The sequence below is a fragment of the Temnothorax nylanderi genome, unplaced genomic scaffold, assembly GCF_030848795.1.
Source record: "Temnothorax nylanderi isolate EJ_2023f unplaced genomic scaffold, tnyl_v1.0 TNYL_tig0030_pilon, whole genome shotgun sequence".
NCBI classification, from domain to species: Eukaryota; Metazoa; Arthropoda; class Insecta; order Hymenoptera; family Formicidae; genus Temnothorax; species Temnothorax nylanderi.
The window spans coordinates 130,327-156,630 of NW_027249092.1; the positions used below are offsets into that span (position 1 = coordinate 130,327).

At 35.3% G+C, this 26,304-nt stretch overlaps 5 protein-coding genes and 1 long non-coding RNA gene across 17 annotated transcripts; 3 read left to right on the forward strand and 3 right to left on the reverse strand.

Moving 5' to 3' along the window:
* Window positions 1-197: 197 nt before the first annotated feature.
* On the reverse strand, window positions 198-8,568 carry LOC139770461 (WD repeat-containing protein WRAP73). 3 transcript variants are annotated; one of them, XM_071702421.1, is made up of 8 exons: window positions 8,443-8,568; window positions 7,947-8,150; window positions 7,674-7,856; window positions 7,393-7,569; window positions 3,818-4,084; window positions 3,584-3,740; window positions 3,248-3,457; window positions 198-2,309 (listed from the first exon to the last, which is right to left on the reverse strand). In XM_071702421.1, exons 1-8 carry the CDS (start codon window positions 8,449-8,451, stop codon window positions 2,083-2,085), a joined length of 1,434 nt encoding a protein of 477 aa, XP_071558522.1. In that variant the 5' UTR covers window positions 8,452-8,568; the 3' UTR covers window positions 198-2,082. The 3 variants fall into 3 exon arrangements, with proteins under 3 accessions (XP_071558522.1, XP_071558524.1, XP_071558523.1); XM_071702423.1 differs by lacking the exon at window positions 8,443-8,568 and adding an exon at window positions 8,226-8,365; XM_071702422.1 differs by lacking the exon at window positions 198-2,309 and adding an exon at window positions 2,875-3,184.
* Elp2 (elongator complex protein 2) lies at window positions 4,416-7,342 on the forward strand. Its single transcript, XM_071702415.1, has 2 exons — window positions 4,416-5,781; window positions 6,086-7,342. The coding sequence occupies exons 1-2, from the start codon at window positions 4,520-4,522 to the stop codon at window positions 7,260-7,262; spliced, it is 2,439 nt and encodes an 812-aa protein (XP_071558516.1). The 5' UTR covers window positions 4,416-4,519; the 3' UTR covers window positions 7,263-7,342.
* On the forward strand, window positions 8,511-16,994 carry LOC139770466 (palmitoyltransferase ZDHHC2). Of its 9 annotated transcripts, XM_071702433.1 has the most exons (11): window positions 8,512-9,163; window positions 9,734-9,760; window positions 9,922-10,016; window positions 10,108-10,228; window positions 10,357-10,580; window positions 10,735-10,864; window positions 10,948-11,074; window positions 11,909-11,995; window positions 13,155-13,281; window positions 14,888-14,947; window positions 15,342-16,994. In XM_071702433.1, exons 1-10 carry the CDS (start codon window positions 9,043-9,045, stop codon window positions 14,897-14,899), a joined length of 1,071 nt encoding a protein of 356 aa, XP_071558534.1. In that variant the 5' UTR covers window positions 8,512-9,042; the 3' UTR covers window positions 14,900-14,947; window positions 15,342-16,994. The 9 variants fall into 9 exon arrangements, 8 of the variants coding, with proteins under 8 accessions (XP_071558533.1, XP_071558534.1, XP_071558535.1 ...); XM_071702432.1 differs by having other exon boundaries at window positions 8,511-9,163; window positions 14,888-16,994; XR_011717747.1 differs by lacking the exons at window positions 14,888-14,947; window positions 15,342-16,994 and adding an exon at window positions 11,194-11,304 and having other exon boundaries at window positions 13,155-13,197.
* Window positions 16,995-17,011: 17 nt separating this feature from the next.
* On the reverse strand, window positions 17,012-19,168 carry Gip (hydroxypyruvate isomerase-like protein Gip). The gene is made up of 6 exons (XM_071702439.1): window positions 18,626-19,168; window positions 18,241-18,455; window positions 18,059-18,170; window positions 17,780-17,952; window positions 17,578-17,697; window positions 17,012-17,255 (listed from the first exon to the last, which is right to left on the reverse strand). Exons 2-6 carry the CDS (start codon window positions 18,434-18,436, stop codon window positions 17,068-17,070), a joined length of 789 nt encoding a protein of 262 aa, XP_071558540.1. The 5' UTR covers window positions 18,437-18,455; window positions 18,626-19,168; the 3' UTR covers window positions 17,012-17,067.
* A 255-nt stretch (window positions 19,169-19,423) lies between these two features.
* LOC139770462 (lipase 3) lies at window positions 19,424-26,235 on the reverse strand. Of its 2 annotated transcripts, XM_071702424.1 has the most exons (8): window positions 26,101-26,235; window positions 24,060-24,694; window positions 21,709-22,027; window positions 21,383-21,497; window positions 21,045-21,291; window positions 20,709-20,958; window positions 20,272-20,414; window positions 19,424-20,170 (listed from the first exon to the last, which is right to left on the reverse strand). In XM_071702424.1, the coding sequence occupies exons 2-8, from the start codon at window positions 24,114-24,116 to the stop codon at window positions 20,021-20,023; spliced, it is 1,281 nt and encodes a 426-aa protein (XP_071558525.1). In that variant the 5' UTR covers window positions 24,117-24,694; window positions 26,101-26,235; the 3' UTR covers window positions 19,424-20,020. The 2 variants fall into 2 exon arrangements, with proteins under 2 accessions (XP_071558525.1, XP_071558526.1); XM_071702425.1 differs by lacking the exons at window positions 24,060-24,694; window positions 26,101-26,235 and adding an exon at window positions 22,987-23,142.
* LOC139770471 (uncharacterized) lies at window positions 23,317-24,794 on the forward strand. The gene is made up of 3 exons (XR_011717764.1): window positions 23,317-23,509; window positions 23,727-23,798; window positions 24,649-24,794. It is a non-coding gene; the product is annotated as an uncharacterized lncRNA (long non-coding RNA).
* Window positions 26,236-26,304: the final 69 nt, after the last annotated feature.

Sequence of the window (26,304 nt, forward strand, 5' to 3'; positions counted from 1 at the left end):
GTCATTCTCACGACCCCATATAGCCTATAGGGTTTTACAATCGGCCCAATACTGGACCAGTATTAGTTATACTGGCCTAAAACCCTATATGGGACGTTTTTGTCGCCGCGTTCCTCGTTCCTCCTCGGGGTTTGGGATAAAAATCACGGAATGGCTAATGACGAAGCGGAGTCGGGAGAAAAAATTATACTAGCACGCGCATCTGACCTTCTATTTAATTTTCGCATTTTCTTTTGGATATCTAATGTCATATTATCTGATTTCGATGATATATATTTTGACCGCTTGATTGCCATGATCGTTCGCACGCGAAAAATCTTGCGGCGAGCTTTTTTCGCATGATGGGCGCCGCAGCGATCGCGTGCAGACTGTAGAAGCGACATTATCGGTCTCTTTACAGTTCGCGGCGAACGTGTGCAGGAAGTGACGGTCGGAAAAGGCGAAGAGGTTCATGTTACAACGATAGTACGCGGCGAACCATGCATCTATGTATGTAACGGGAGAAACGACACCGAGAAAGCACCGAAGCTCCTTCGCGACGATAACAATGTCTAATTACCGTGGGAGCGTCGTTAGCACGAAGTAACAAAAATTTAGATCTCTTGTAAAAAAAAAAGAGAGAACATACTGTAGAATAATAAAATATTCGTGGATAATTGTCTACCACATACAGAGTTGCCTAAAATTTGCGTCTGTGGCAGATTTTTCAGCTAAATCGCTGAAAAGTAGAATTTTTTTTAAAGAAGGAAAAACATAAATAACATATTAATTATAAAATGTAATAATATAAAATTGTAAATATTTTTAACGCGCGTTGCATTGCAACGTTATCGCGGGATGACATTCAGACGTTCACATGCCTTTCGATTGCACGAGCAGATCGAGATCCTCATGGATAAATCTTCCTTGATTTACCTCGCGCAAGCGAGTGCTATTGAACGAAAGATAGACGTTTGTAAGTAGATTGGTAAATATATGTATGTACGAACTGTGTGACGAACGGATCGCGGAGAAAGTAGGAAATGTGCTCCCCCGGAGTATAGACGTGGGGCCGCGTAGCAAATCGTCGCTCGCTCGCGTATGGCATCTTGCGAGAAATAAAGAAGGAAAGAATGTCTGCACGTCACGTTTCTGCTAATTATAGATACGAACGACAGATATTCCGAAGGGTGTGGTCATTAGGATCGAAGGAGATTCGATATTAATGAGCAATCTATAATCGTGGAAAGGTCTTTTTACTGCCGTTGAATTAATAACTTCTTCGACGCGACTTCAACGCGTGTTTATGCGTGATTCATAATTTCAGGGTTCGCGCAAAAAACGCTTTTAGACCCACGCTCTACTCGACTAATTATCCGTTGGAGAGAACGTGTAATTAAACGCATAGAAAAGCGACGAATTTAATCGCAAACTAGCCGCACGCTCTCGCGATTATGTACACGCGATAATCGGCGATGGCGTTAACGAGGCCGATGGCATTTCGGCCGGATCAACGTCTTATCCGTGGATTGAAAAATTATCCCTTTGATTTGCCACTGAAAACAGTAAAATTTGCCCCAACAGTTTACAGTTCGATAAATATTGTATCAAATAACGACCGCTTTCATTTCTCCTATAAATGGAAAAAATCTCCTGTTTCGATAATTAAACGTTTCGATTCACCATATTGGATACTTTCATTTCGTCCTCTCCTTTCGTTGTAGCTCACAACTCGCAACGACGCAAAATAAATGTCTTCTCGATCTTTTTGGCTATCACCGTGACAAAAAGGATAAGCGTTCTCACGTAGTGGTCGTCTTCTTACTGATAAAATGAAAGATAACGCCGCGGCGCGGCGCGGTCGTAGACACATCTCGGGCTACTTCGCCTTCGGGTAAGGCACCGCTGAAAAATATGGTTTTCTCCATGCGCGGGTGGGGAATTGCATGTCAGTACATAAAGCGCATAATCATGCTTGCTTAGAATCTTTTGATCCTCTTCGTGTATAATGTATCGCAAATGGATGGCCGCGTCACCATTCGCGGATACTCGCTTTCTCCGACAGTAATGTAGACGCCACTTCATTTCCGTTGCACCCCGCGCTCAAAGATTTATGGAATAAATCGTTCGAAATGTGCTTTCTGAATCCAGTTTGTTGAAATTACAAGCCTCTTGTTGTCCAAATAAATTGATTTTCCATACTATTAAAATCCTTTGATTTGTAAAAAATAAGATTGCGAACAAAAAGTTCATATTTTTCGTATTTTTATAAACATGTGTTTTATATGTAGAGATAATATAAACTCTCTTTCTCTCTCTTCCTTTCATATCTGCAAAATAAAATTAAAAAGAAAACGTATTCTAAACATATTAATGAGATGCATAAATTAATGAAATGTATGAATTGGCATAAAGTAATATATATACATATGTTTACGTCAGTTTGTAACTTTTAACTTATTTTTTAATGGTAATTATGAATTTAATAAAATATATTATTTTGGAAGAGGAATTAATGAAATTGGTGGTGACTAAAGTGTATGAGGTACCGTTTAGCGCTACGTTCCTGAATAGAGAAAACTGCTACTATCTATTTCTCACGCAACATCTTGACGATGGATGATCTATAAACGTTGTAACGACTATGTTCGATGTCTATCCATAAATCTTAATGATCTTTAATCAGATCGTAAAACGAAGATATGTAATATAAACTGCAGATTTTAATATTTTGAAATACAAAATGTTCGAAAATTACAAATATGTTTATTTGTAATAAGTATTTTAAAATGCAGAACTGAATCCTTTTATCTAACAATATTAATTACTTAATTACATTCATGACCAAAATAACCATGTATAAAATTGATATATTATTTTCAAAATATTTCGCTCTAAATTTGAAAATATTTTATTTAATATATTATTTATGTATCATTATTAGTATGTACATTATTTATAAATATATTACGGATTTGAATCAAAACAACTATTATTTATTAAGATGTATTTATAGTTTCATAAATCATCGCTTTATTATAGCCGCACAATGCAGCTTTTTCTCCCAAAGGATGCCAATACGCGTCTAGAACCGACATATTTTTAGACATTGGCACAGAGCTTGCGCCTTTTCGAGTCCATTCGTACACGCGTGTACACTCGGAAAGTACAAGCAATCGTGGGTGAACGGGACTCCACTTGATAGCTTAACATAATAAAATTACTGCATTAATACCTGAAAAGAGTTGATCAATTTTTGTTGATGTACCTGTAATGGGATTTTCAAGTAGTAAATAATCCAGATAATCCGTACAGATGTCCCATATCCACAATGTAGTAGGATAAAGCTCGTGTTTCAGAGCCAGATATTGTCCGCATGAGCTAAATTCAAACAGTTTAATCTTCGCTACCGAAAAATTGTCGTTATTGTCCTTCTTTCCAATTTCAATGCAGATGGGCCGTTCATGTATCTCACGTACTAAAATTCAACAAAAAATCAAAGTGCTAGAAATCTGTATTGAGAATATAATTAAACATTTTTTTGCAATAATAAACGTGTTTTAAACGTGACGAACTTGAACTCGCCAATGTATCGTTCACTTACACACGCGTTCCTCGCAGGACGCGAAACGTTTATTAGAAACTTTCTCCGAATCGGCGCATTCCTTGTATACTTTCGTTAAGTAATTACATTCCCTGATTACTGGATCCATATATAACTTCGACAACGGTTGCCATGTGATATAATTAAGAAGGACGACCTGGATACAGATTTTAAATAGCCGTAAATACGCGCAACAAAAACAAGATAATATATAATGCAGCGTGATTAAATTACCACTTCGTTAAACCCGATTACAGCCAACAGCTGTCCGCTGGGGATCCATTCGACATATTCAATTCCTCTCAGCTCCTTCCCATAGTTGCATGCCTCAGACGGCTGGGCTGTTTCCAGCGGGGAAAACGCCGCCACGTGTTTCTCCAACGCAATGGAATAAACGATCAGCTTAGGTTCGGCGGGAGAGGAACACCATATGCATAACAATTCGTCGTTCGGTGACCAGCGAATCCCGTCGATGCCGTGTAAACGATCGCAGATAAGTTTCTGAAACAATTCATCGATTCGTTATTTCGCGCCAATCCGGGATACGCCACGCGTCAACGCGTCCTAGGAAATTTTTATGGCTGCCAAACTGGAAGCGCAGGTGTAGTTTTCTAACCTCATTTCCTTTCTAGCAACAGTAAAGTTTATTTTCAAATACGCTGACAATCTATCGAAAATCCCTTATAGCTGCGCGTTAACTTATACGTACTTTTGAGATATAATTGAAATTTGAGGCTTCTCTCTGATAAGAGCCGCGTGTGCGTGGAGAGAAAGTGCAAAAGTTCAACTAAAAAGAACAGATTCTACCCCTACCCTACCCTTGTTGTGCACACATAGCACATGTCACATGTCAAAAATGACCGCCGCCATATCGTGAATATCGTGACCGCATGAATATTTGAAGCATTCTCGCTGGTCCTCGCAACAATTCTCAACATGCCGTACACCATGTACACCGCCTGCTCATGCAATCGCGTTCCTTACTGCGCCGACTGGGGCATCAACGGGCTACTCTGTTTCGGGACGCGAAATGCGGTTGCTATATACGAGCCAGGCAAGCACATCGGCCGCGTGACGCACACGCTGCACCTGCATCGCGATCGCGTCAACACGGTGCACTGGATAAAAAAGCCGCGGAAAGTGCCAAACGGATACCACGCGCGGGAAAAGGAATTGCTGTCGGGCTCCGTGGACGGTACCGTGATCATCTGGAGCGAAACTTATTCTCATCGATATGAGGAGACTACGTACCTCGCACGTACCTCGGTATTGAATGTAGGGAGCACAGTTGCCTTTGCCGATTCCCTCCCATTGTCCGACAATCCCGAGGTCGAGTTTAGCAAGCTACTGATATGCACAGGTTCGATCAACGGCGATATAAAACTATGGTTGAGAGAAGAAGAAGTGAAGGATCCCAAGCACATTCAGACTATAGATTTCGGAAGAAAGTTACCGATATACTGTCGCCTGACGCATCTGCCAGACAACAAATGTCCTCTTTTGGCCGTAGCATTGGAGGACGCCTCTATTTTGCTGTATACCACTAGATTCGATGCAGATTCTAAATTGGAACCATCTTTTGTAAAAGTCCAGCGTTTAGTTGGACACGAAGACTGGGTAATATGCATGGATTTCACTCGGGATGGCGATGGAAACGATGGAAATCTTTTCCTTGCAACAAGCTCGAAAGACAGCACGATACGATTATGGAAGATCAGCGAAACCGTTGAAGAATCGTCGAGCGATGAACTTAAACTGGAAAGTAATTGTTTTACAACGGACGATAAACAATATAATATTACTCTAGAATCTGTGCTCTGTGGTCACGAAGGCTGGGTTTACGGTGTGCACTGGCAGCCTGTGGAAACAGGCAGGGAACCGAGATTTAACCGTCAAACAATGAAATTGCTATCCTGCTCAATGGACAAAACTATGATTATATGGAAACCAACTAAGATGATGAACGGAATGTGGACAGAGATGGTACGAGTCGGAGAAGTTGGTGGTAATTCCTTGGGCTTTTATGGCTGCAAATTTAGCCCGAATGGCCAGGATGGACAACATATATTGGCATATGGTTACCAGGGCTCTTTCCATATCTGGAAATATTCTCAGGAAAGGAATAAGTGGCTTCCACATCCTACGACTGGTGGACACTTCTCTGAAGTAGTTGATTTATGTTGGGACCCGAAAGGAAGGTCCGTATAGTCTCGTCTGTAAAATGATCTTCTTATATGTGGTTACAATCCTGCAGATAAATGCAATAGTTAGAAATTTTTTAATGTTATTGTAATCTTTTTGATTCAATTGTTCTGCAGATTATATACATTTTAATGTCGTAAAATAATTTTTTTCAAGTTCATCATACTTAATAGATATAAATTATTATGTTTTAATCTGTATGCGAAAATTACTTCAAGTATCTTGATTGGATCAGAATAGATAAAGATAAGTCGAAAATCTGAAAGGAATAATTATATTATATTACATTACTCTTTGCAGATTTCTCATCACAGCCAGTGCTGACCAAACCACAAGAATTCATGCACCGTGGGAAAACGTTGATGAGTGGTGCGTGCCAGCGAGGCGCCAACGGTGGCACGAGATTGCTCGTCCTCAGGTACATGGATACGACATGACCTGTTTAGCTATGTTAGCACCCCACATATATGCTTCTGGAGCGGATGAGAAGGTGGTGCGCATTTTCACGGCCACGTCTACGTTTAGAAATCAATTAAAATCGCTGGCGAATGTCGAGGATTTTCCATCCATAAAGGCCCACAGTGCTGCTGTACCCTCTCTCGGATTAACAAACAAAGCAATGTATGTGGGAGAAAACGATGAAGATACAAAGAATTTAGCGACGGGAAACGTATACGTGCCGCCTACGGAAGAGGACTTGATGCAAAATACTCTTTGGCCAGAAACGAATAAGCTTTACGGACATGGCTACGAAATATTCTGCATGGCAGCGAGACACGACGGAAAATTGCTAGCTACAGCATGCAAATCAACCACTCAAGAACATTCGGCAATCTTATTATGGGACACCGACACCTGGTTACAAGTTCAAAAATTGGTCTATCATCAATTGACTGTGACGCAAATGGAGTTCTCTCCAGATGACAAATATTTGCTGTCTGTATCCAGAGACAGAAGATGGTCGTTATTTAAAACTACAGACGCACATTACGAGTTAATCGCAGCCAGTTCCAAGAAAGACAATCCACACTCGCGGATAATTTGGTGCTGCACCTGGACGCAAGAATCGGATTATTTCGCGACTGGATCCAGAGACGGAAAAATCGCTATATGGTCCATAAACACGATAGAAGATATTACACCAAAGAAGATTATAGACGTGCAAAACCAGTCAGTTACAGCGTTATGCTTCGCGCCAACCATCAAGCAACAACTTTATCTTCTAGCTATCGGATACGAGACAGGACGCATAGAATTTCGATCAGTCTGTATGAAGTTATACAATGCACAGTCCACTCTAGTCTCCAGAAAGCTGACGGAGTGCGATACTTCTCAGGCTCATCATTTAACCGTGAAAAGACTCATGTTTCGACCTACCAATAGACTGAATGGCAGTTTGAGCAGACTTGAATTTGAATTAGCAAGCTGTAGTTCCGACCATTCTGTTAAGATACACATTATAAATCTAAAATTATAGATTTCTATCTCAATATTGCTCTTCATATAAAATTGTACGAAAATATCGTGTAAAATATAAAAAGTAATCTCTAAAAAAGATCTACATGTTATTTAATATTCTACGCATTGTTTTAGTCAGCTATACTTACTCGGCTTATCTTCCAGTTCTCAGTTTTGTAAATCTCTACCGTATCTTGACCTTCCGTAACTATTACTGCTAATCTCTTACCGTTGGGACTAAAATGTAATTTATCAAAGGAAGACGATTTTATATTCTGTATATACGACACAGTTTGTTCTTCCAAGTTCCAGATGGATATTTGAATCTGTAAAATATCTTTTGTTTTATGCTAGCATATAGGTTAGGTTTTTCTCTTTTCTTTTATAGCAAAAAGCAAAATGCGAATGTTACCGATAAATATACACTTACGTTAAAATCTGCTATGGTACAAATGTTTTTACTATCCGGAGACCAGGTAACGCTTTGCAAACCCGCACTGCCCTCGGTAAGTTTACATTTCCATTGGGGATCGCGTATCGAATATACCTGAACAATAGCCCTTTTTATATTCGCGCAAAGAATATATTCGCTGTTTAAAGACCACTCCATATACTGCAATATGACAAAGATAAAGGTATAGATATTAAACACAAGTAGAAACGACAGGTGGAGGTTTAACTTTTCCTGTCGATACAGACTAACCTGTATCACGTCCGTGAATACGAATGACTGACAGGTATAGAGAGTCCTCGCATCCTTTATGAGCAGATTCGTTTGAAACGCCACCGCCAGATACGCTCCATTTCTTGAAAAGTGACATAAACGATTGTTTATGCGAAAAACTTTGTCTTCGTCGGCGTTAGCGGCCATTACGACAGATTTGAAAGCTGCGGTTTCCTTGGCAACCTGGGTCAGTAATGGTCAGTAATGTCAGTATCGCCAATCGTAATGCTTATATCATCTAAAAATCTAAAAAGTTACAATTTGTAAAATTGTTGCGTAAAAAAATTATCAAACGTGTCTTTGATTAACTTAATGGAATATATTCTTCTTTTTGGTCTAAATTATAGTCTCTATAACCTCCCACGTCTTTCAGGTCGGAGCAGAGAGCAGAGAGCAGAGACCATGGAAAAAGAAAGATAGAGTTGCTAATTGTAAGCGGAGATTGACTTGCGCGCAACGCATCTTGCGAACGCACTTGTTCCATGGTCGGTGTCGGTATCTGTCAAGCCGAAAGCCGAGAGGCGAGACGAGGCGGAAGGCGGAAGACGGACGGACAAACGGAGCAACGTCGGACGTCGGACGTCAGACTGTCGGAGTCGGTAGGGTCGGTAGTGAGATCGTGAGATGGTGCGCGGCGTTGCGTGCGGTGTGCAAAGCAGTGGCCAGTCCAAAATAAGATTACGAGCGTCCGCTTCGCGGGAATCGCGTACCACTGTCACATCGGAGTCTCGACGGTCTCGTGCGCTCGTAAACGTGAACGTCGCCGTCGTGGAGGGCGCGATGCCGCGATAACGCGGGGCGCGGGCTTGGGCTTGGGCTTGGTTTGCGCAATGACGTGATTCTCGCGCTTGGCCGCACGTTTTACGTGGAGTCCGCCAGTCCGCTGAGAAGGACGAAGGGCGAAGGGAGAAGGGATAAGGCCGAGAAGGGCCGCCTCGCGGAGCCCTCAGCCCCGGGGTGCACTGGTGCACTGGTGCAGTGCCACGATATGCCGCTGCGTTCCAGCCGGCCGAGGGTTAACGCGTTGTTGACGAGGGCCGCACTCTTACGCACGCTGTCGACCCGGTGAACAAGAATGGGCAAGCAAAACGGCTCGTGCTGGTGGTGCGTCAAGGCCGTCAAGTGGTTACCAGTGATTTTCATCCTGACGATCGTCGCGTGGTCCTATTACGCCTACGTGGTGCAATTGTGCTACTGTGAGTACCCGGGCTAGTTTGCCCAGTTTTGTTCTCAGTTGTTCCCTCGACGGCTCGACCGGTCTCAAGCCGACGACGTCCTCGCTAATTTTGTCCCACGCTCACGCACACGCGGCACGCGGCAAACGTGTCGTAAGAAAAAAAACGCGCGCTTTCGGGACATCGCCTATCCGGCCTATCGCCCTTTCCGGTTACGCTTGATCGCGTTCATGTTTTCTTTGTGAGTGACGTAATTGAGCAATTGAAATTTTCTTTATCTTGGAATTGTAGATCTTAATCTTACAAGTATAGCGTTATTCCTTTCGCGATATTTTTTTTTACATAATCTGTGCGATTGTGCAAATATCGGTGATAAACGGAGGTAAAATAAAACGGCAAAATTCCACTCGATATTTACATATATACATAATAAATATATACACAAAGAGCTATTTTATAAACGAAAGTCTTGTTTTGCAACCATGTCATAGATATATGTAAGTATGTATATGTTTATAGATCAGTGGCATAGTTGCAAAATCAAGCTTGCTTGAAAACTTTATATTACATTATTTTATATGTTTGTTTCAGATACAATAGATAATTATGTTCAAGAAGGTTCGTATATTATTTATGTACCAACTTTTTCTTGCAATTTACTACTTTATTTGGCTGTTTTTATTATTTCTATAATTATAACTCTTAGTGTTACATACAATGTCCAAGAATGTATTCTAATTCTGGGATACAACACTTTTATTGTTTGTATATGTTAACAGCTTTCTATCTGCTTTTCTTCCACATCCTGATTCTGATGTTTTTATGGTCGTATTGGCAGACGGTGTACACAAATTTAATACCAGTGCCGGATAAGGTAAATCTCTAAAAGTCTGTTATATAAACAATAATTTATAAATGATTATTTACCAATATAAATGATCTATATATTTTTTTAACCCTTATAGTTTAAAATACCTGTTGTTGAAATGGAGAAATTGCAACAGGCTGAAACTGAGGAAACGCAGAGACAAATTTTGGAAAGATTTGCACAAGATCTTCCAGTTACTAATCGCACCATAAAAGGAGGTAACAATTTATTATTATTATTATTATTATTATTATAAATGACATGATTTATTAAAAAAAAATTTTAGCTAAAAAATATGAATTGTTAAAAGAACTTGAAGTTTATACTGATAATATTCTTTCTTTAGCGATGCGCTTCTGCGAGAAGTGTCAGTTAATAAAACCTGATAGGGCACACCACTGTAGCGTATGTGGTACTTGTGTCTTAAAAATGGATCATCATTGTCCATGGGTGAACAATTGCGTAGGCTTCCACAATTACAAATTTTTCATGCTGTTTCTGGCGTATGGACTTATCTACTGTATGTTTATTACCGCCACATCTTTGCAATACTTTATACAATTTTGGAAAGTGAGTACAATCTTAATCTTTTTTTCTTTTGCAATGAATTATAATTTATACGAAAGTGATTTATTCAGATTGTATAATGCCAAAATGTAATGTGTATATTGATAAATTTATTTTAATTTGCGATTTGTGATTAATATAAATTTTTTCTTTGCAGGGCGAATTAGACGGAATGGGTAAATTTCATTTACTATTCCTTTTCTTCGTTGCGCTGATGTTCGCCGTCAGTCTTACCTCTCTTTTCTTCTACCATTGCTATCTCGTTGTGCACAATAGATCGACACTAGGTAATTATTGGATATTTCCATCTTAATATTACAACAATACTTGTCTATAATGTTGAATCAGCACCATGTCACTGTATTTACAGAGGCCTTTAGAGCACCTATGTTTCGAACAGGAAAAGACAAAGATGGATTTAGTTTGGGAAAATACAATAATTTTCAGGAAGTATTTGGAGATAATCCACGACTCTGGTTTCTACCCATATTTAGCAGGTACGTGCGTTTCATTTCTTTAATATTTCATACGCGATAAAATTGTATAATTTACAAAGTGGGAACCATTTGCGCAATACGTAATAATTGAACTATTATATCAATTTGTATGCTTCTAGTATACCGCCTATCATAATCTTTACCATAAAAAAACAACTATGCGGTTTGGCATACTTAAACGAAATTTGAAATACGGTAACATAAGTACTGCAGGTCCTTGAATATAAAGTGTGAGCAATTCTGATTGTTTCAAAGTTTATTTTCCTTCAAAGAAGCAAAATAATCGCATGTTTTATGTGATACAATTTTTAAATTTTGGATTAGTATTTTTCTATATATATTTCTATCTATAATTAAATGGAGAATGTTCCGATTATGTGTGTAAGATATATATCTCCCGGATATATATATATTTTTTTCTATAAAAACTTTTGAAGAATTTCCATCTATTGATGTAATAGAAAGAATATATGTTAAAACTACTTTATTATATTTCTGTGTTATAATAATTACACAAAAGAGAAATCTATTGTATGATTATTTATTGTATTTTATAAATCAGAGCAGGATGCAGAGAAAGATTGTTACATAAGTGGAAATTACTGTTTTCCATCTTCACCTTGTATATAAAATCTTCCCGTTTTCCAATAAGTTTTTTTTTTTTAGAAATGTGGATATAAAAACTTTTTATTTGGGTGCACTGTTAGTTAGTACGCAACTCTCTTGCACTTTCAAATTATTCTTTTGAGCACTATATTTATTTGCACTCTTACTGATAAAAGATAGAAGATTCAGTATTTTTAAATTGGAGTGGTTGCATTGGATGTGTTCTAGTCTGGGAAATGGTGTCGTCTACCCAGTAAGATCGCAACACCAAGGCACACCCAATACTTATGACTCCATGGGCAGTACTCAGAACAGGTCAGCATTATACAAATTTTAAACAAAAGTGCAATATTAATTACCTTGATTCTTTACTGTGGAACTCGTTTTATTTCTTTGATAAAAATGTGATTGACATGTACATAAAAGTTTTTAATTTGTTAAATTTTGAAGAAAAAATTGTGTGAGAGAGAGAGAGAGAAGTTTTCAATCGTTTACTCTTAAGTTTGGTTATTTTATTTTGTTCTTAATCAAAATATTTTCTTGCTTTTACGTTTATATTTTTATATATCTCTTTTTTATTTTTTTGTAGAGTTCCAGAGTAATGATAAGACCTTTAAGTGCTTCCAGGCTGCATGCAACGCATTTGTATCTTTTTGTTTAACGCTGACTATCACTACTATAGCTATTACTATTCCCCAATTGTTTCCTAATATAACTTGAGCTTTTCTATACAATTTGTCTGCAAGGTCTATAAAATCGAACCTTTCTGCTTCTGAGAAGATATTCTTTGCAACTACAATTATATTTGACAGCATTGACACAGTTCACACTTTGCATATTTGTAACTTTCGGTAAATTTATGTTTTTAGTTTTTTTATTGAAATGTATTTTGAAGGAAAAACAGTAACAGGATATTACTGCAAAACAAAGAAATGGATTTTTAAAGTCTCTGCAGGGTTCTGTAAAAATATATTAATTATATTTAATATCTCATTTATAAATAAATATGTATTTGTTACAGAATGTATACTGAAAAATTTAACGATATATTTTTAAATGTATCTATATAAAAGAAATTAAGAGATTGATTTTTATGGTAAAGTTGCATGTCTTATATTATATTATTTTCGTCTTATATCATATTACAAATTTTAGTTGAAGACTAATTCGTGTAAAATTTTTATATAATTATGACGTAAGGTATTGTGCATCTGGTTCTTACAGACAGTACTTTTAATATAAAAGTGGTGTAACTATGTACAATTATCTTTTTTTTTAGAAGAAGTATCATTCTTTTACTTGTTTTATGATGCTTCTTTATTTCAAACGTTTATTTTGTGAAGTCGGGGTTACATAAATAAATTAAACGAAAAAATAAAAATTGAAAGAAATGAAAATGTGGTAAGATGTAGTTACGCCATAAGGGCTGTAGACATGGGATGACACCGAGTAGAAGGTAGGGTATGGCTTGCAGTTTTGGAGACGGGGTAAACTTTCCCGAGCGGCTGTGCAATGAAGATACTCATACTCTGTTGGGCCCCACCACCCAACAATGGAGTGATGAAACCGAATTTGACTCCCCATCTCCCTACATAAATCAGGTACTTTATAGGCTCGATCCTTAGATCAAGACAATAATTTTGTTTAAATTGATCAAAGCGTATCAAAATGCTACTTTACATATAGCAATTATTTCTCAAATTATATTTATAGATAGATATTTGTTATTATCAGTTTACATGTAGCTGTATATAATATCAGCAATTGAAGTACAATGCATCTCCCATCATTCATGACTAATTTTAATGACAGGTTTTCTGACGAATTTGGAATCGGTTTTTCTTGAAGGAAAATATCGAGGCAATAATTGTTAAATTAAAAATGATTGATCTTGAAAATTAAATTTCTTATATACAAATTAAATAATGAAGTAATGCTTTCCTTAATTTTGTTAATTTGAAGTAAACTATAACAGAATTTAAATTTAAGATCAATTAAAAATTTAATTATAGAAATATATAACATTCAAACTTGAACTGTTATTATGATGATTTCTCAATATTTTCTGCGAAGAAAACTTAATTTTAAATTGATCAGAGAATTAAAATTAAGATCATGAGCTGTGGGATGTCTTATCTATTCGGAAGACTTGGCATATATTCTCGCAATGTAGTGTGTAAATTGATGTACCTAGACAACATTTTAATTGTTATAAAATGAAATTCGTATTGTATTATGAATAAGTATATATTATTGTTATGCACTATTTCTCTTAATAACAAAATTATATATACATTCCAATAGTTAATTCAAGCATTCTTACCTTGTTGCTAAAAACGGACATTTGTATTTATGATAAAGTAAAAAAATATATACTAAATCATCTGTAAAAAGGCAGTTTCTTCATAAAAATAAAATTTTATTTACAATTATTCTTTATCTTATCCTATATTTACAGAAAGTTCCTATCCTACGTTTATAATGCCCATTAATAAATGAAAATAAAATATATAATAATATTAAGAAATGCAAAAGTACAATTTGCACAGTATTATTTACAGAAGTATCCTGATTAGACATATTATTTATTGATATCCAGTATATAAATCCATCTTTAAAGTTTTTATATTTTACATATGCATTATATAAAGTTTTATCATATAAATAGGATTATAAAATACATCATACTATACGAGATTACAGTAAGTTTCCGATTTTACTACTAATAAATATTAAATATTATTCTTTTGCCGAGTGCTCCTGCTTCCACAGCAAACTAATTGTGAAACCGTTACTATTTCTTGTTTTTATTTTCCCTTGTGATAATTAATTAATTTTAAACCAAATTGACAAAAATTGTTTGAGATAGTCCATATTACTAACTTGCCACACAAAATAATTTTCGTTATTACTTTAATATCTATTAAGAAATATAAAAATAACAAATAATATTTGTATTTACGTTAAGTTTTCTTTTACTTGATTGAAATAAATTAATATCTTTTTTCATATTTTTTATGTTCTTGTATAGTATATATGTTTCAAATTTGTTGGTTTTAAGTTATGAATCGAATATGTAATATGAATTTTCTTTACAGTATGTATGTATATCTAAATATATAGATATAATTATATACGTCATGCATAGGTAAATATAGCATATCTCTTTGATATAATCCATCCTACTGAATTTTTGATTGATCACAGGTCCACCATTGATCAAATGACATTGGTACAAGAAGCTACAATTTTGGCTCTTGGCGCTGGGTAATATTATCTGTAGTCTTGATTAAATATTATAACTAATCTCACGCTTGCATGAACACGTACATATAAAGTTCTATCAAAATTTGGGCGTTATTCTTTTTTTATTCTATGTTATCTTGAATCTCTCTATTTGATCTATATCTAACATATCTTCGCCTGGGTGATGAACGCAAAACGACACCGCTTATATTTTTATAATGATTGTATTTATAACAATATTTGTCGGAAAGCTATATGAAGCATTAATTTTTGTTTTTTTTTGTGCAATATGTGATTGACAGCTTTTGTGTATGTTTATTTTTCTGTCATAATAGATAAGATCTCCATGTCCCGTACTGTTATCAAGATTCTGGAAATAATCCTCTTGATACAATATATTCAAAATATTTTACAGCACTGCTGTGATAGGTCCTTCTGTGGATGTCGACCAACCACTGATGAATATCACAGAAGCTGTCTGAATAACACCGACAAATCTGTACGCCATCACGCAATTGCAATTTTATTTTATGGTATTTCGACCGTAATCCAGAATATCAGTTTATATTACTTTGTGCTTTCCTATGTTTCAATTCTCGGCGTTGTGCGTTTAAAGTTTCATAGGTACTGTTATTGCGAAGGAAATTCACACTGAATTGTTATTGCGGTCAACGCAAGAATTTTTAACTGTGCGGTTTGTCCCGCAAGATATTTTGAATATTAACTGTATTATATATATTGTAATATATATATATATATATATATATATATATATATGAATTCGTTGTTAAAAAGTATTGTTATGATTACTTGTAGTTTTAATCGTAATGAATCACATATAATTGAATTACCCTGTAGCGTAACGTATAATGTCGACTTTTCAACAAATTTGTAATTGATTGAGTGTGTAGATTACAAATTGCATTATAAAATGATGGAAAGAATCATTGCAAGTTTAATTCAGCGGATACTGCATTAACAATAATCTTTGTCAAAATATAGGCACCTACATCTGTGCTAAACAAAATAGAAATTACAAACATTTGCGAATAAAAATTTCTCCATACTTTATTGTGAAAAATAGATAGGATGATTCTAAATTTATAGTAATTCGTTATTAGGATTTTTATGTAAATTACATGTATAACTTAGCAATTTTATTACACGTTTGATATTTTTACGTAAAATATATTAATTCTTTTTAAAAAATACAATTTTAGTCAGGTTGAGTAAAATTCAGTGTCACATTAATCGGAAATTTGTATCATTCATAAAATACAAAAATTTATACAATATATTTACAAATCTGTATGAGAGTTTCAATTTTAATTTTTTAAGAATTATCCTATTATTTTTTAAAGAGATACTTAATATAATTTTATTCCATATTGTAGGGAATCTATAATTAAGTGCTACCAATTTTTCAAATTTATATATAAAAGATCAGCTGCATAATATAATGCTATTATGCAGTATAATGACGACGCTTGTACTTATATGAATACTTTTGGTTATTTACAAAATTAATAATATTAATTTTGAAGAATATCATTTTCACAAATATTTCAACAAATGTAGAAAACATGCAATTGGTTGCGTAATTTATTATTATATGGATTTCTCTCTCAGGCACAAAAAGTTATGTATATACTTATATTGAACTGCCATATTTGCTTACGTATACGTTTCCCAAGAAATTATTTATGTTTACACTTGTGCAAAACACATGAACAATATATATGCGTAATTAATCTTATATGTATGTAACAATTATTAAAAGCTAAGTTACATAAGTTTACACATGCAAATTGTGTAAGAATAATATATACTTAGGCATGTTAATTATGTATTTCTTACGTATTTCTATTAATGCGCAAAAATTTATATTAATAGATTTATTGAAAATTATTTAGTAATTATTGCTAATTGAAGACTTGTCTATTTGAAAATATAGTAAATATGTTTGTTTATGTGAAACTTTGTAGCAGATGTTTATTTTTCATTTTGTGTGTGTGCACATATATACAATACATATATAATATGAAAATATATTTTTTGTTTACGAACATATTGAAACTATTAATATTGAAAATTTATCCATTTATACATTTATAACATATACATATCCATTGAATATCCATTTACAAAGTGTAACTATATTTTTTAATCCAACTTAACCCTTCCATTGTTAATGATTTCGGCCGATATTCCAGACCAACATAGCCAGTGTAGCCAGTTGTTTCCAATAGAGACAAAACATATTTATAATCAATCTCTCCTGGAGTATCTGGTTCATGCCTATCAGGAACTTGAGCTATCTGAATGTGACCTATAAAAATAATATATTGAATATATATTATTTGAATAATATGAAAATTAATATTAATATATCAATGAAACATATGAATACTTTTAGTTATTTATGGTTTACGTATTAATGAAACTTATTTGTATTATTTATATTGATTAAATTGACTAAATTGTATAAATGCATAAAATACACAATATATATATATGATTCATGTATAATAAATTGCAATTTTGAAATTATAATACTATACATTAATAAAACATAATATATTAATAAAAGTAATAAAACCATACACAAAGAGAATCTAATTATAAGAATATAATATTATAAAGTTACTAACCTATATAAGGTAAAAAATTTTGAATACTTTTTGTAATATTACCACAACAATGTTGTAAATGAAAGATATCCATTAACAGCTTAAAGTGTGTACTGTTTACCTTCTTCACCAAATCTAAACCTGCGATAAGAATAAAGAAATTATTTTACTAGCCTCTCGTTATGACAAAGTAAAGTCAGACAATATGAATTTAACTTCGTACCTTTTTGAAAATTATTCATATAGTAATTTGGTACACTGTAATTATTAATTGGTTCAATAACGACAATAATATCCTCTTTTTGACATTTTTCGATGGCGTACAACAGATTTTTTTCATAAACTACATCGTTAGCAGATGTAGGAGTTTCCACTTTTCCTGACATTACATGAATCCTGTTAAGGATAGAATTCATTATTATGAATATATAACATGGACTATCACAATAATTAATTACGTTAATTCTCAATAGAGTTTGTGCATTACAATGAATATACTGACATTTTACAGTCCAAGGCGTTTGCATATTCTATTGTTTTCTCAATACTCCTCTTGAAATGTTCTTCTTCACCCGGGATTGCAGCAAAGCCCAATTCTCCTTTTGTAACATCACCTATCGTGGCAATGTTGAAATTAAAGCTAATGAGATTATTTTTACAATGTATAACATGAACACAACGTACCTGTGAATACATTCAAAAGTACTTGATCAACATTAGCCTTCTTTTTGGCTGCGGCAACTTGTTGAACAGAGAAGCCAAATGGAAATCCACTTTCAACCGCTTTAAATCCAGCTTGCTTGGCCAGTTGATATCTCTCGATAATATTAGGAACCTCGGTGAACATAAAAGACAGATTACTGGCGAATTTTAAAGCCATGACAGTAGGAACGTGCTATCTGCAAGAAACGTTTAGCTGTACGATGCACGTAACACAAATGGATATGAAATAAGCTTTCAGTCAGTCACAGCTTTCATCGATTATATAATAATTCTTATCTACGATAAGAATGCTGTAATCGAGAAAAAATTTCTGTTACCAGAAGCTAGTTTTAAAATAGAGACTCACCTGATCACAGAAGGTAAATATCTTTGAGTTGCAAAGCAAACATAAAGGTTATTTCTTGGAAAAACTTTTTTCGTTGGAGTTCTTCGTGACGTCTATGTTTTCGCCAAAAATACAGTCATAAAAAACAGATTGGAACGGAAACTAATATGCACATTATACAAAAACTGGTATGTATATGGTATTCCGCACAAACATGTTGACTGCTTCCAAAATTTCTGGTTATGTCTCATGTGTTTCTTATATTCAATGATTTAATCGTTTCACAATACTGTGTCAAATATTCTTTTTTCTCTTTTCTCTCTCATTTTTGAATAATAACGATCATGTGTGATTAGTAGTAAAGAAGAATGTGGAAAGAATAAGGGAAAACGAAACTCTCAAGAACTTTGGACAAGATTGCTCCCCCCTCCTAAGAACTGTTTTTTCTTACACTTTTTATCAATTCTCCTTTCTCTCTCACCAATTCCTGAATATACACAGTTGAACTTTTTTACTGTTGATCAATATACTGTCTATTTATTCTTCTATACTACTGACCATTTATAATTCATATTTGTCATGCAGAATAGTAATGTGTATATGTATATGTGTATGTGTGTGTGCAGCATATGCTACTGAGGGATAGAAAAATAAAATTTGAAAAATATATAAATGTCTACAATGACATACACATTATGAATAAATAAAGAGGAGGAAAAAAGTTCGATTACACATACATATTAATTATACATTGAACAAAAGAAATAATCAATAAAAACAGGGATTAATGTCAAATGATAAAGAAATGCTTCGAACAAAGACGTTGCAAAAGTTTTGTTTATTGGAAATTTATAAGATCTTTTTTTACATGTTTGTCAATATTAGAGATATATGTTTTTCTCTCTCGGTTTTTCTAGTATTTTTTAACGCATCCCGCATGTCTTAAAATAAACTATTAAATTTTAAAATTTCTTGTCAATGGAGCAGATCGCAAAGTTATTTAAATTAGTTTATTAAAAGATATGTTTTTGTACATTAATTTTGTACATATCATGTTTTTGTACATTTTATATATACAACATCTATCGGGTCCACCTTTTGCTCTTTGAGCATATAAAAATAAGTTATTCTATCTGCCTCCATTTAGTAGTTTATAAACTACTAAATGCATTCTTTTAAACATACTTTATTTTTTATATATTTAAATATATAGATGTATAAATAATTGCTAGACAGATACTGTTGCAAAAACAGCATCTATTTTCGCAGATAGTCATAATTTTTCTACATATACTGATTTTTCTATTCATACATAAAATAAAACCTAATAGTAAGCGATATTCCTGAGTTGATTGTTACATGTTGATACAAAATTGATACAAGACAATTTGTCTGGTAAAATATTATCGCTATGTATCAAAATTTTTTCAATATAGTCGGGATTCTATTATACAAAATTGTTTTTGCGTCGCGGCCCCAGAGATAATCGATATGATTGAATGCTTTATGCGTTATTTTTTCGGTGTGCGTAACATTTGGTAAATTATCCACCAGTTTTTGAATATCCTGAAACAATTGTAAAAAGTTATGGAATAAAGACATGGTAATATACAAGATACAATGTAGCGTTAACACGTAAAGACTCATATTGAAATAATAAAACTTACGGTGCGATGAGTAATAAAGTCATTTTCACTGTAAAAGATCACCACAGGTACCTTTACTCTTTCAAGAGTATATTTAGGCGGTTGTGTAGATCCATAGAGGTTTAAGTTTGTTTTAGTACCATAATCAAATTTCTGAAAAGATCCTGGAAAACAAATTGCAGATTTATATATAGGGCGTTCTAGTACAAATAGCTCTTTCTCTTTATTTTCTAAACTAAAAGAGGATAGGTAAAAAATTTATATATCAAAGAAAGTGCGTTTGGCAAGGAATACTTAATGTCATAATACATTTTATAATATACTTTAAATTCCAATTTTTTTATATTTAGTCACTAAGTTTTTTTTTTCAAAGATATCAAGGATGTCTAGAACTTTTGGGCAAAACTGGAATTTTATCAATTATAAACTTAATTTACAGAGATTGTTATCTTACTTACCAGAAGTTATTAGCTGGCTAAAATGAAGGAGTTGTTTAACCGAAGCGCCTGCCGGCGAGTGTCCAAATATTAAAGGCAACATGGATTTATCGAGTTGATCGCTACCGAATCCAGCGATGAGAAAAAACCAGCAGTTACAGAAACCCTTCGTCACCGTAAGAGGAGCTTTGCGTACAAAGGTCTTCAAGACACAACTTTGCAATTTATTAAGAGGTAACCATTCATTTATGTTGCAAATGTAAGATCCCCACTGAAATACATTTATGGCGAATTACATGACACGATCTCGTGAAAAAACTATCGGGAAAATAAATTAACAGCAAAACGTTGCATTACATTTATTATACTGTAACATTTTGCGATAAACTTCAAAAGTGGACTTCGTTGATTTCCCAAAAATACTGCAGGTGCCAAACCTATCATTCCTTTGACTTTAGCGTTATATTCAGGTCTTTCGCTTCCCATGACATAGAACGCGTTTGCACCTTGACTGTGACCGATGTAATATAATTTGGAATGACCAGTTTTTTCCAAGATATAATCTATCGACGCTGGTAAATCATAATATCCGATCTCGTGCCAGCTGTAACAGAAATACATATCGTTTATCAGATACAATATCATTGCTTCTTTTTATATTTTTATCTTTTTATACTTTTAAGTTGTACAATTACCTGAAATTCCAAAATTCTTTATCTTTGATCGAGTAATGTTTATGAGATTTGGAGTAGGTGTTTCCACGAGCGTTTGTGAGCCAAACGTCGAATCCATTGTCGCAAAGAACATATGCTGCAACATGTTAAATAACACATAATAATTAATAAATTCTAGAACATTATTCTAATGATTAATAATTACTATGCCGTTAATATATCTAATCTCTGTTAAAATGGTTGAAGCTATTTTAGTATAAATGATCGGACGACTAAAATAAATAATAAATGCAAAATGAAAAAATTAAGGAAACGAAAAAATAAAATTGTTATTTGATAGTACTAACCGATGGACTTGTCAGGTCCCAGGAGCACCCAGTCTGCGGAACTCGATAAGACTCCATGACTTATAATAACTGGCAATTTAGAGCCTGGACTGGTATAACATCCGAGGGTTTCTAAGATTCGATGACAATCGGGAGAAACCGACTTGCGATCCTCACTATTTTTATTGTCAATAACAGCCGCATCGGTGTCAGCATTTAATGGCATTGATGATACTCGATCGTTAGGTGAAAGCACACGATGCATAGTCAAATAATAACCGTCTTCCGTGCAGATCTGATGGGTCTCGGCTACGTAACCATGAGCTTCGATCAGTTCAGGCTGCAACGGAATAAAATATAATTGCATTGCGTAATTCCTTGTATAATGAGCGGTTTTATATATCAGTTAATTTAATTAATTGTCATGCATGTAGCAATTAGTCTGGTATGAAGTTCATTTCGTTCAAGTCCGACAGACAATTGCGGACACAGATGCTGTTTGAATAACATCACGAATATCCCAAAATTAATGTAAAGCACTTTGTTTTATTAGGAAGAAAGTTTGGTCAAAGTTACTCTTAATTCGCGAAGTGACCGCAAATTAGAGCGACTCATCTGCGGAATTTAGCGACTTTGTTTACTTCAAATAACGATACGTCATCGATCGATCGATCTGAGTAGTGTTTTCAAGTGCTTATCTAAATACTTATTAGTCTGATCCGTTATTAAGGCTAACGATAGCGATAGCTTTTACCGTTCTAATTGCGTCACTGTTTATTAATAAATTAATTTCGTTTAGCCTTGAATGCAATTAAACTATTCAAACTCTCGCTTTTGCGCCGCGACGCAATTCCGTTTCCGGGTTAGAATAAGAAGCGTCGCATATCATTTAAAAATAATTTTGGCGCGTTGTTTTATATCAGCTAATTGGTCAAGCGACAACGATAAGAGACAGTGCGACTTAATAGATCGAAATATTCCGCTTTGAAATAATATTAGATATATACTTATTGTTAGAGTTAGACGTACTTAGGCATACATCTAAACGCGCTGATATAAAATACATATAACGATAATACTCCATGGTTACTCCAATTATTAAATACATTACACACAAGGGCGATTGAAGAATGGATCTCAAGTACTCAAGTTTTAAATTTGCACATTAACCTTTACCCTCGATTTTCATGAATCATGAATGCATTAGTTGCTTTCCATTTACAATGCTCAAGTGATCTGAGTCACTCAGTTATGTGAGTATTTTATACTCAGGTATAAGATATGTCATTTTGTATTTACCTGCTTATTTTCGTGACAAAGCTATCACATAATAATACAAGTCCATAGCAGCTCACTTTTAATGTGAGTTTATTAGATTCATTAAAGCACATGGTCTCGATTGTGGATAAAAACTCAGTTGAATCTCACTTGCCAGCATGCAAAAAGAACGTGCATTTAACTGACAATGAGTTATGACGTCACAAGTGAGAATTATCTGAGTTTTGATGTAAATGGAGAGAAACTATTAACAGGTATGTATACGCATTGAGACTTGAGACACGTGATAACGTAACGCGCGCGCGTCCTCGCGCGCTTCCACCAATCAACTACGTGCTTCTTTTTTTCAAATGCGCATTACAGCGCGTTAAAATTTTAACGTTTGGAAAATTTGAATCCTCGCGTAAGAAGGCATGGTCGTAACAAGAGTCCGCATAATTATGTAGATAGGCCTTTACGCAGCGAGCTTGGAGAACAAGTTGGCAAACTGCCCAAACTGGACGGCCGTGCCGTGTAGAACGCAATAAAAGGAGAGAGCGGAAAGGCGAGTAATTGACTTATTATCGATATCTCGTAATGCCATAACTTCTATATTCTCGTAACGCTATATAAACTTATATATTTATCGATATGATTTCGGTCAGGGACATGCCAAACCGGTTTTATACGCGAAGGATATATATATATATATATATATATATATGTGTCGATTATACTTGTCCAACAGGTGGAAAACTCACGTCGAATCCTGAAAATTTCAGATCGTCCAATGGAAAACTTCACTCGAGAGATGTCATTTTCATATACTCTTTCCCGTCTCCCGTCATGCACTCGTAAGTTAAAGCGATAATGTACGAATGTATGTATGACGCGATCGACGGTACGTCTCTCGTAATTGTTTCAACGTAACACTTACTACGTTTACGCGAGCGTTACTTCTGTAGTACCTAACTTACGATAATTCCTTCGCGTAAACGGGATTTTGTACTTAACTTACGATAATTTACTCCGCGTAAACAAGTGAATTATCGTAAGTTACTACAGAAGTAACGCTCTATTTGTTGTAACGTTGTAATATATCGATAGCGTCTTACCGTTGTCGTGTGAGCCTCATCCTGACTCGTTCTCGTTGCGTCGGTTGCGTTGCCCATGTTGCTCTGGACGCTGGTGTCGGCTTATCAGCAGTTCAGTGCGTATTGCGTGTATGACGCGTACGACGCGTACGACGCGTACGACGCGACGCAAAGTTCACTAGCGATCTTTCTGCGAATTATTTTGCAGGAGGACGTCGCCTATTTCTCTCGCTTCTCCTCGCCTTTCTCTCCCTTAAATTCTTTCACTCTTTCTCTAGCTGAGTCTAGCTCTCGCGTACAAATTCCTTTATTTTAGTTTCTAATTCCTTCGAGGCACGGCTCGCGCGACGCGCGACTCCGAGTGGTTTGCGAGAAAGTGACCCCGCGCCCGCGAGGCGCGAAATCGTACGGCGACGGGGCCGACGGGCGAAGAACCGAAGGGAAGGGTCTCTCCGAGTCTACGCCGCGGCCCGCGCGCGTGAAAGGCTCCTGTGTTTTTCCTTCCGCGCGAGATCTTCTGAAATCGACGACTCGACGTTGAGCTAGATTTCTCAACGGCGCGCGGCGGCGCGCGTCTAGTCCGGAGTTTGAATTAATTTAATTATTCCAGGGAGAAGATTCGCCCGAGATAGAGAGGCTCTGACATATGTATGAGACTGAAAGCAGCGAGATGTAATCTGCGTTCTTCGACCGCAACATACATACATTGTAATATCGATGTATGTACACTCTACCGGCAGGAATGCCTGGACATAATACATATACATATACATGTACATATATGTCATATACATATCAAAATGTCCAGGCATTCCTGCCGGTCAGTGTACGTATAATATTCAGTTTGTTTTCCTCATGAGGGAGAAATTTACGAATATGTTTTTCTAACGATAAGTACCGAATATTTCAAAAGCCGCGAGTCTGCGCATCTCGCGACAGAAAGTCGCGCATCTAGACGACGACGACGATCGTGAACTTTGTAGTTTGTACTCGCTCTTCGTGGAAAAATAGTTAATTATTTGCCAGACGCGAAAAAGAAATGTATAGCAACGCCGCGGTAAAAAGATAGATTTTTCTCATATTTGATTATCGATAATTATATAGATTGTTCGTACAAAAACGCGAAATGCGTTAAACGTAAGAATTTAAGTAATTTATAGATATTAATATGAAATCTGTGAAAAAGATATTGAATTGCAAACTGATTTCTAAAGGCTGATCTACAATGTGCTCTTTGCTTTTTGTTTTCTGCTCTTAACCTCTTTGCGACTATCTCGTATTTCGCAATTCCGTCGCGTAACGTGATGTTTCTTGTCTCTTCTGAAGTTCGTCAATTTTTATCTTGGGCGACAGAGAACAAAAAACATCGCGTTACGCGACGGAATTGCGAAATACGAGATTGTCGCAAAGGGGTTAAGAGCAGAAAACGGGAAGCAAAGAACACATTGTAGATCAGGCTTAACTTTGCAGTAAAACATGTTTAAGTAAAATGTTTAATTGAACTTCAAGTATTTGCTTAACAAATTTCAATATTGTTAAATCGATTCATAATTTATTTTCAGGCAAAAACCCTTGTCAATTTTTTTTCCGCATTTTACTTTTCATCGTTACGAATCTGCAATGAGTTATTGTAGTGCAAAAAATTTTACCATTATTTTGAATATAAAAATAAAAGTTTCTCGAACGAAAGAAATCGACTGCGCATATATCTATAATATATATATAATGTGGATTACATTGAGATATATAAAAATTATTATTTGCTGTAGTATTTAGATTATTTAAACCATGGAGATAAAAAATAATTAGCGAGTGTAAATCTATACAGAGCACTTCCGACAAACATACGTAAAGGGGAAGCTATGAAGCTATTGAAATATGCTGCATATATATTAACTATCGACCCATCGACGTGCACGAAATGTTATTGGCTGAAGTGAATCGCGCTTCGTTCGAGAAGGTAGCAATAACATGGCGCGTCTAATCAGATTCGTCATTTGGTCCTTTCTTTTTTTTAAATTTCATGTCGAATACCGAGTTATGTAAAAAAATGACACCTTACCCTCCTTCCCCCTGGCCTGCCCTGGCCCCAGTTATTAACTTTTTTATCATCACGGCGTGAGCAGGTAACTTATTAGTTTACAGTTCCGACGCGACGCGTTGGCGATTCGTCGATCCGTGACCGGCGCGCGCGTCCGCGTCCGCGACGTAGACGACGCGACGCTTCGAACGGATCTCTCTCTCTCCCTCCCATCCCTTCCCTTCC

Coding starts and splice junctions, on each gene's coding strand:
- Elp2 (XM_071702415.1), top strand. CDS start 4,520: ATGCCGTACACCATGTACACCGCCTGCTCATGCAATCGCGTTCCTTAC. Junction 5,782..6,085: donor TGTTGGGACCCGAAAGGAAG/GTCCGTATAGTC, acceptor TACTCTTTGCAG/ATTTCTCATCACAGCCAGTG.
- LOC139770461 (XM_071702421.1), bottom strand. Junction 7,857..7,946: donor TATTCACGGACGTGATACAG/GTTAGTCTGTAT, acceptor GTCATATTGCAG/TATATGGAGTGGTCTTTAAA. Junction 3,458..3,583: donor GTCCTGCGAGGAACGCGTGT/GTAAGTGAACGA, acceptor GTTGAATTTTAG/TACGTGAGATACATGAACGG.
- LOC139770466 (XM_071702431.1), top strand. CDS start 9,043: ATGGGCAAGCAAAACGGCTCGTGCTGGTGGTGCGTCAAGGCCGTCAAG. Junction 10,017..10,107: donor TAATACCAGTGCCGGATAAG/GTAAATCTCTAA, acceptor TAACCCTTATAG/TTTAAAATACCTGTTGTTGA. Junction 10,865..10,947: donor GCACAATAGATCGACACTAG/GTAATTATTGGA, acceptor CTGTATTTACAG/AGGCCTTTAGAGCACCTATG.
- Gip (XM_071702439.1), bottom strand. CDS start 18,436: ATGGCTTTAAAATTCGCCAGTAATCTGTCTTTTATGTTCACCGAGGTT. Junction 17,698..17,779: donor TATGAATAATTTTCAAAAAG/GTACGAAGTTAA, acceptor TTCTTATCGCAG/GTTTAGATTTGGTGAAGAAG. Junction 17,256..17,577: donor AAATTTTTTACCTTATATAG/GTTAGTAACTTT, acceptor TTATTTTTATAG/GTCACATTCAGATAGCTCAA.
- LOC139770462 (XM_071702424.1), bottom strand. CDS start 24,116: ATGGGCAACGCAACCGACGCAACGAGAACGAGTCAGGATGAGGCTCAC. Junction 21,498..21,708: donor GGGACCTGACAAGTCCATCG/GTTAGTACTATC, acceptor AACATGTTGCAG/CATATGTTCTTTGCGACAAT. Junction 21,292..21,382: donor AAAGAATTTTGGAATTTCAG/GTAATTGTACAA, acceptor TTTCTGTTACAG/CTGGCACGAGATCGGATATT.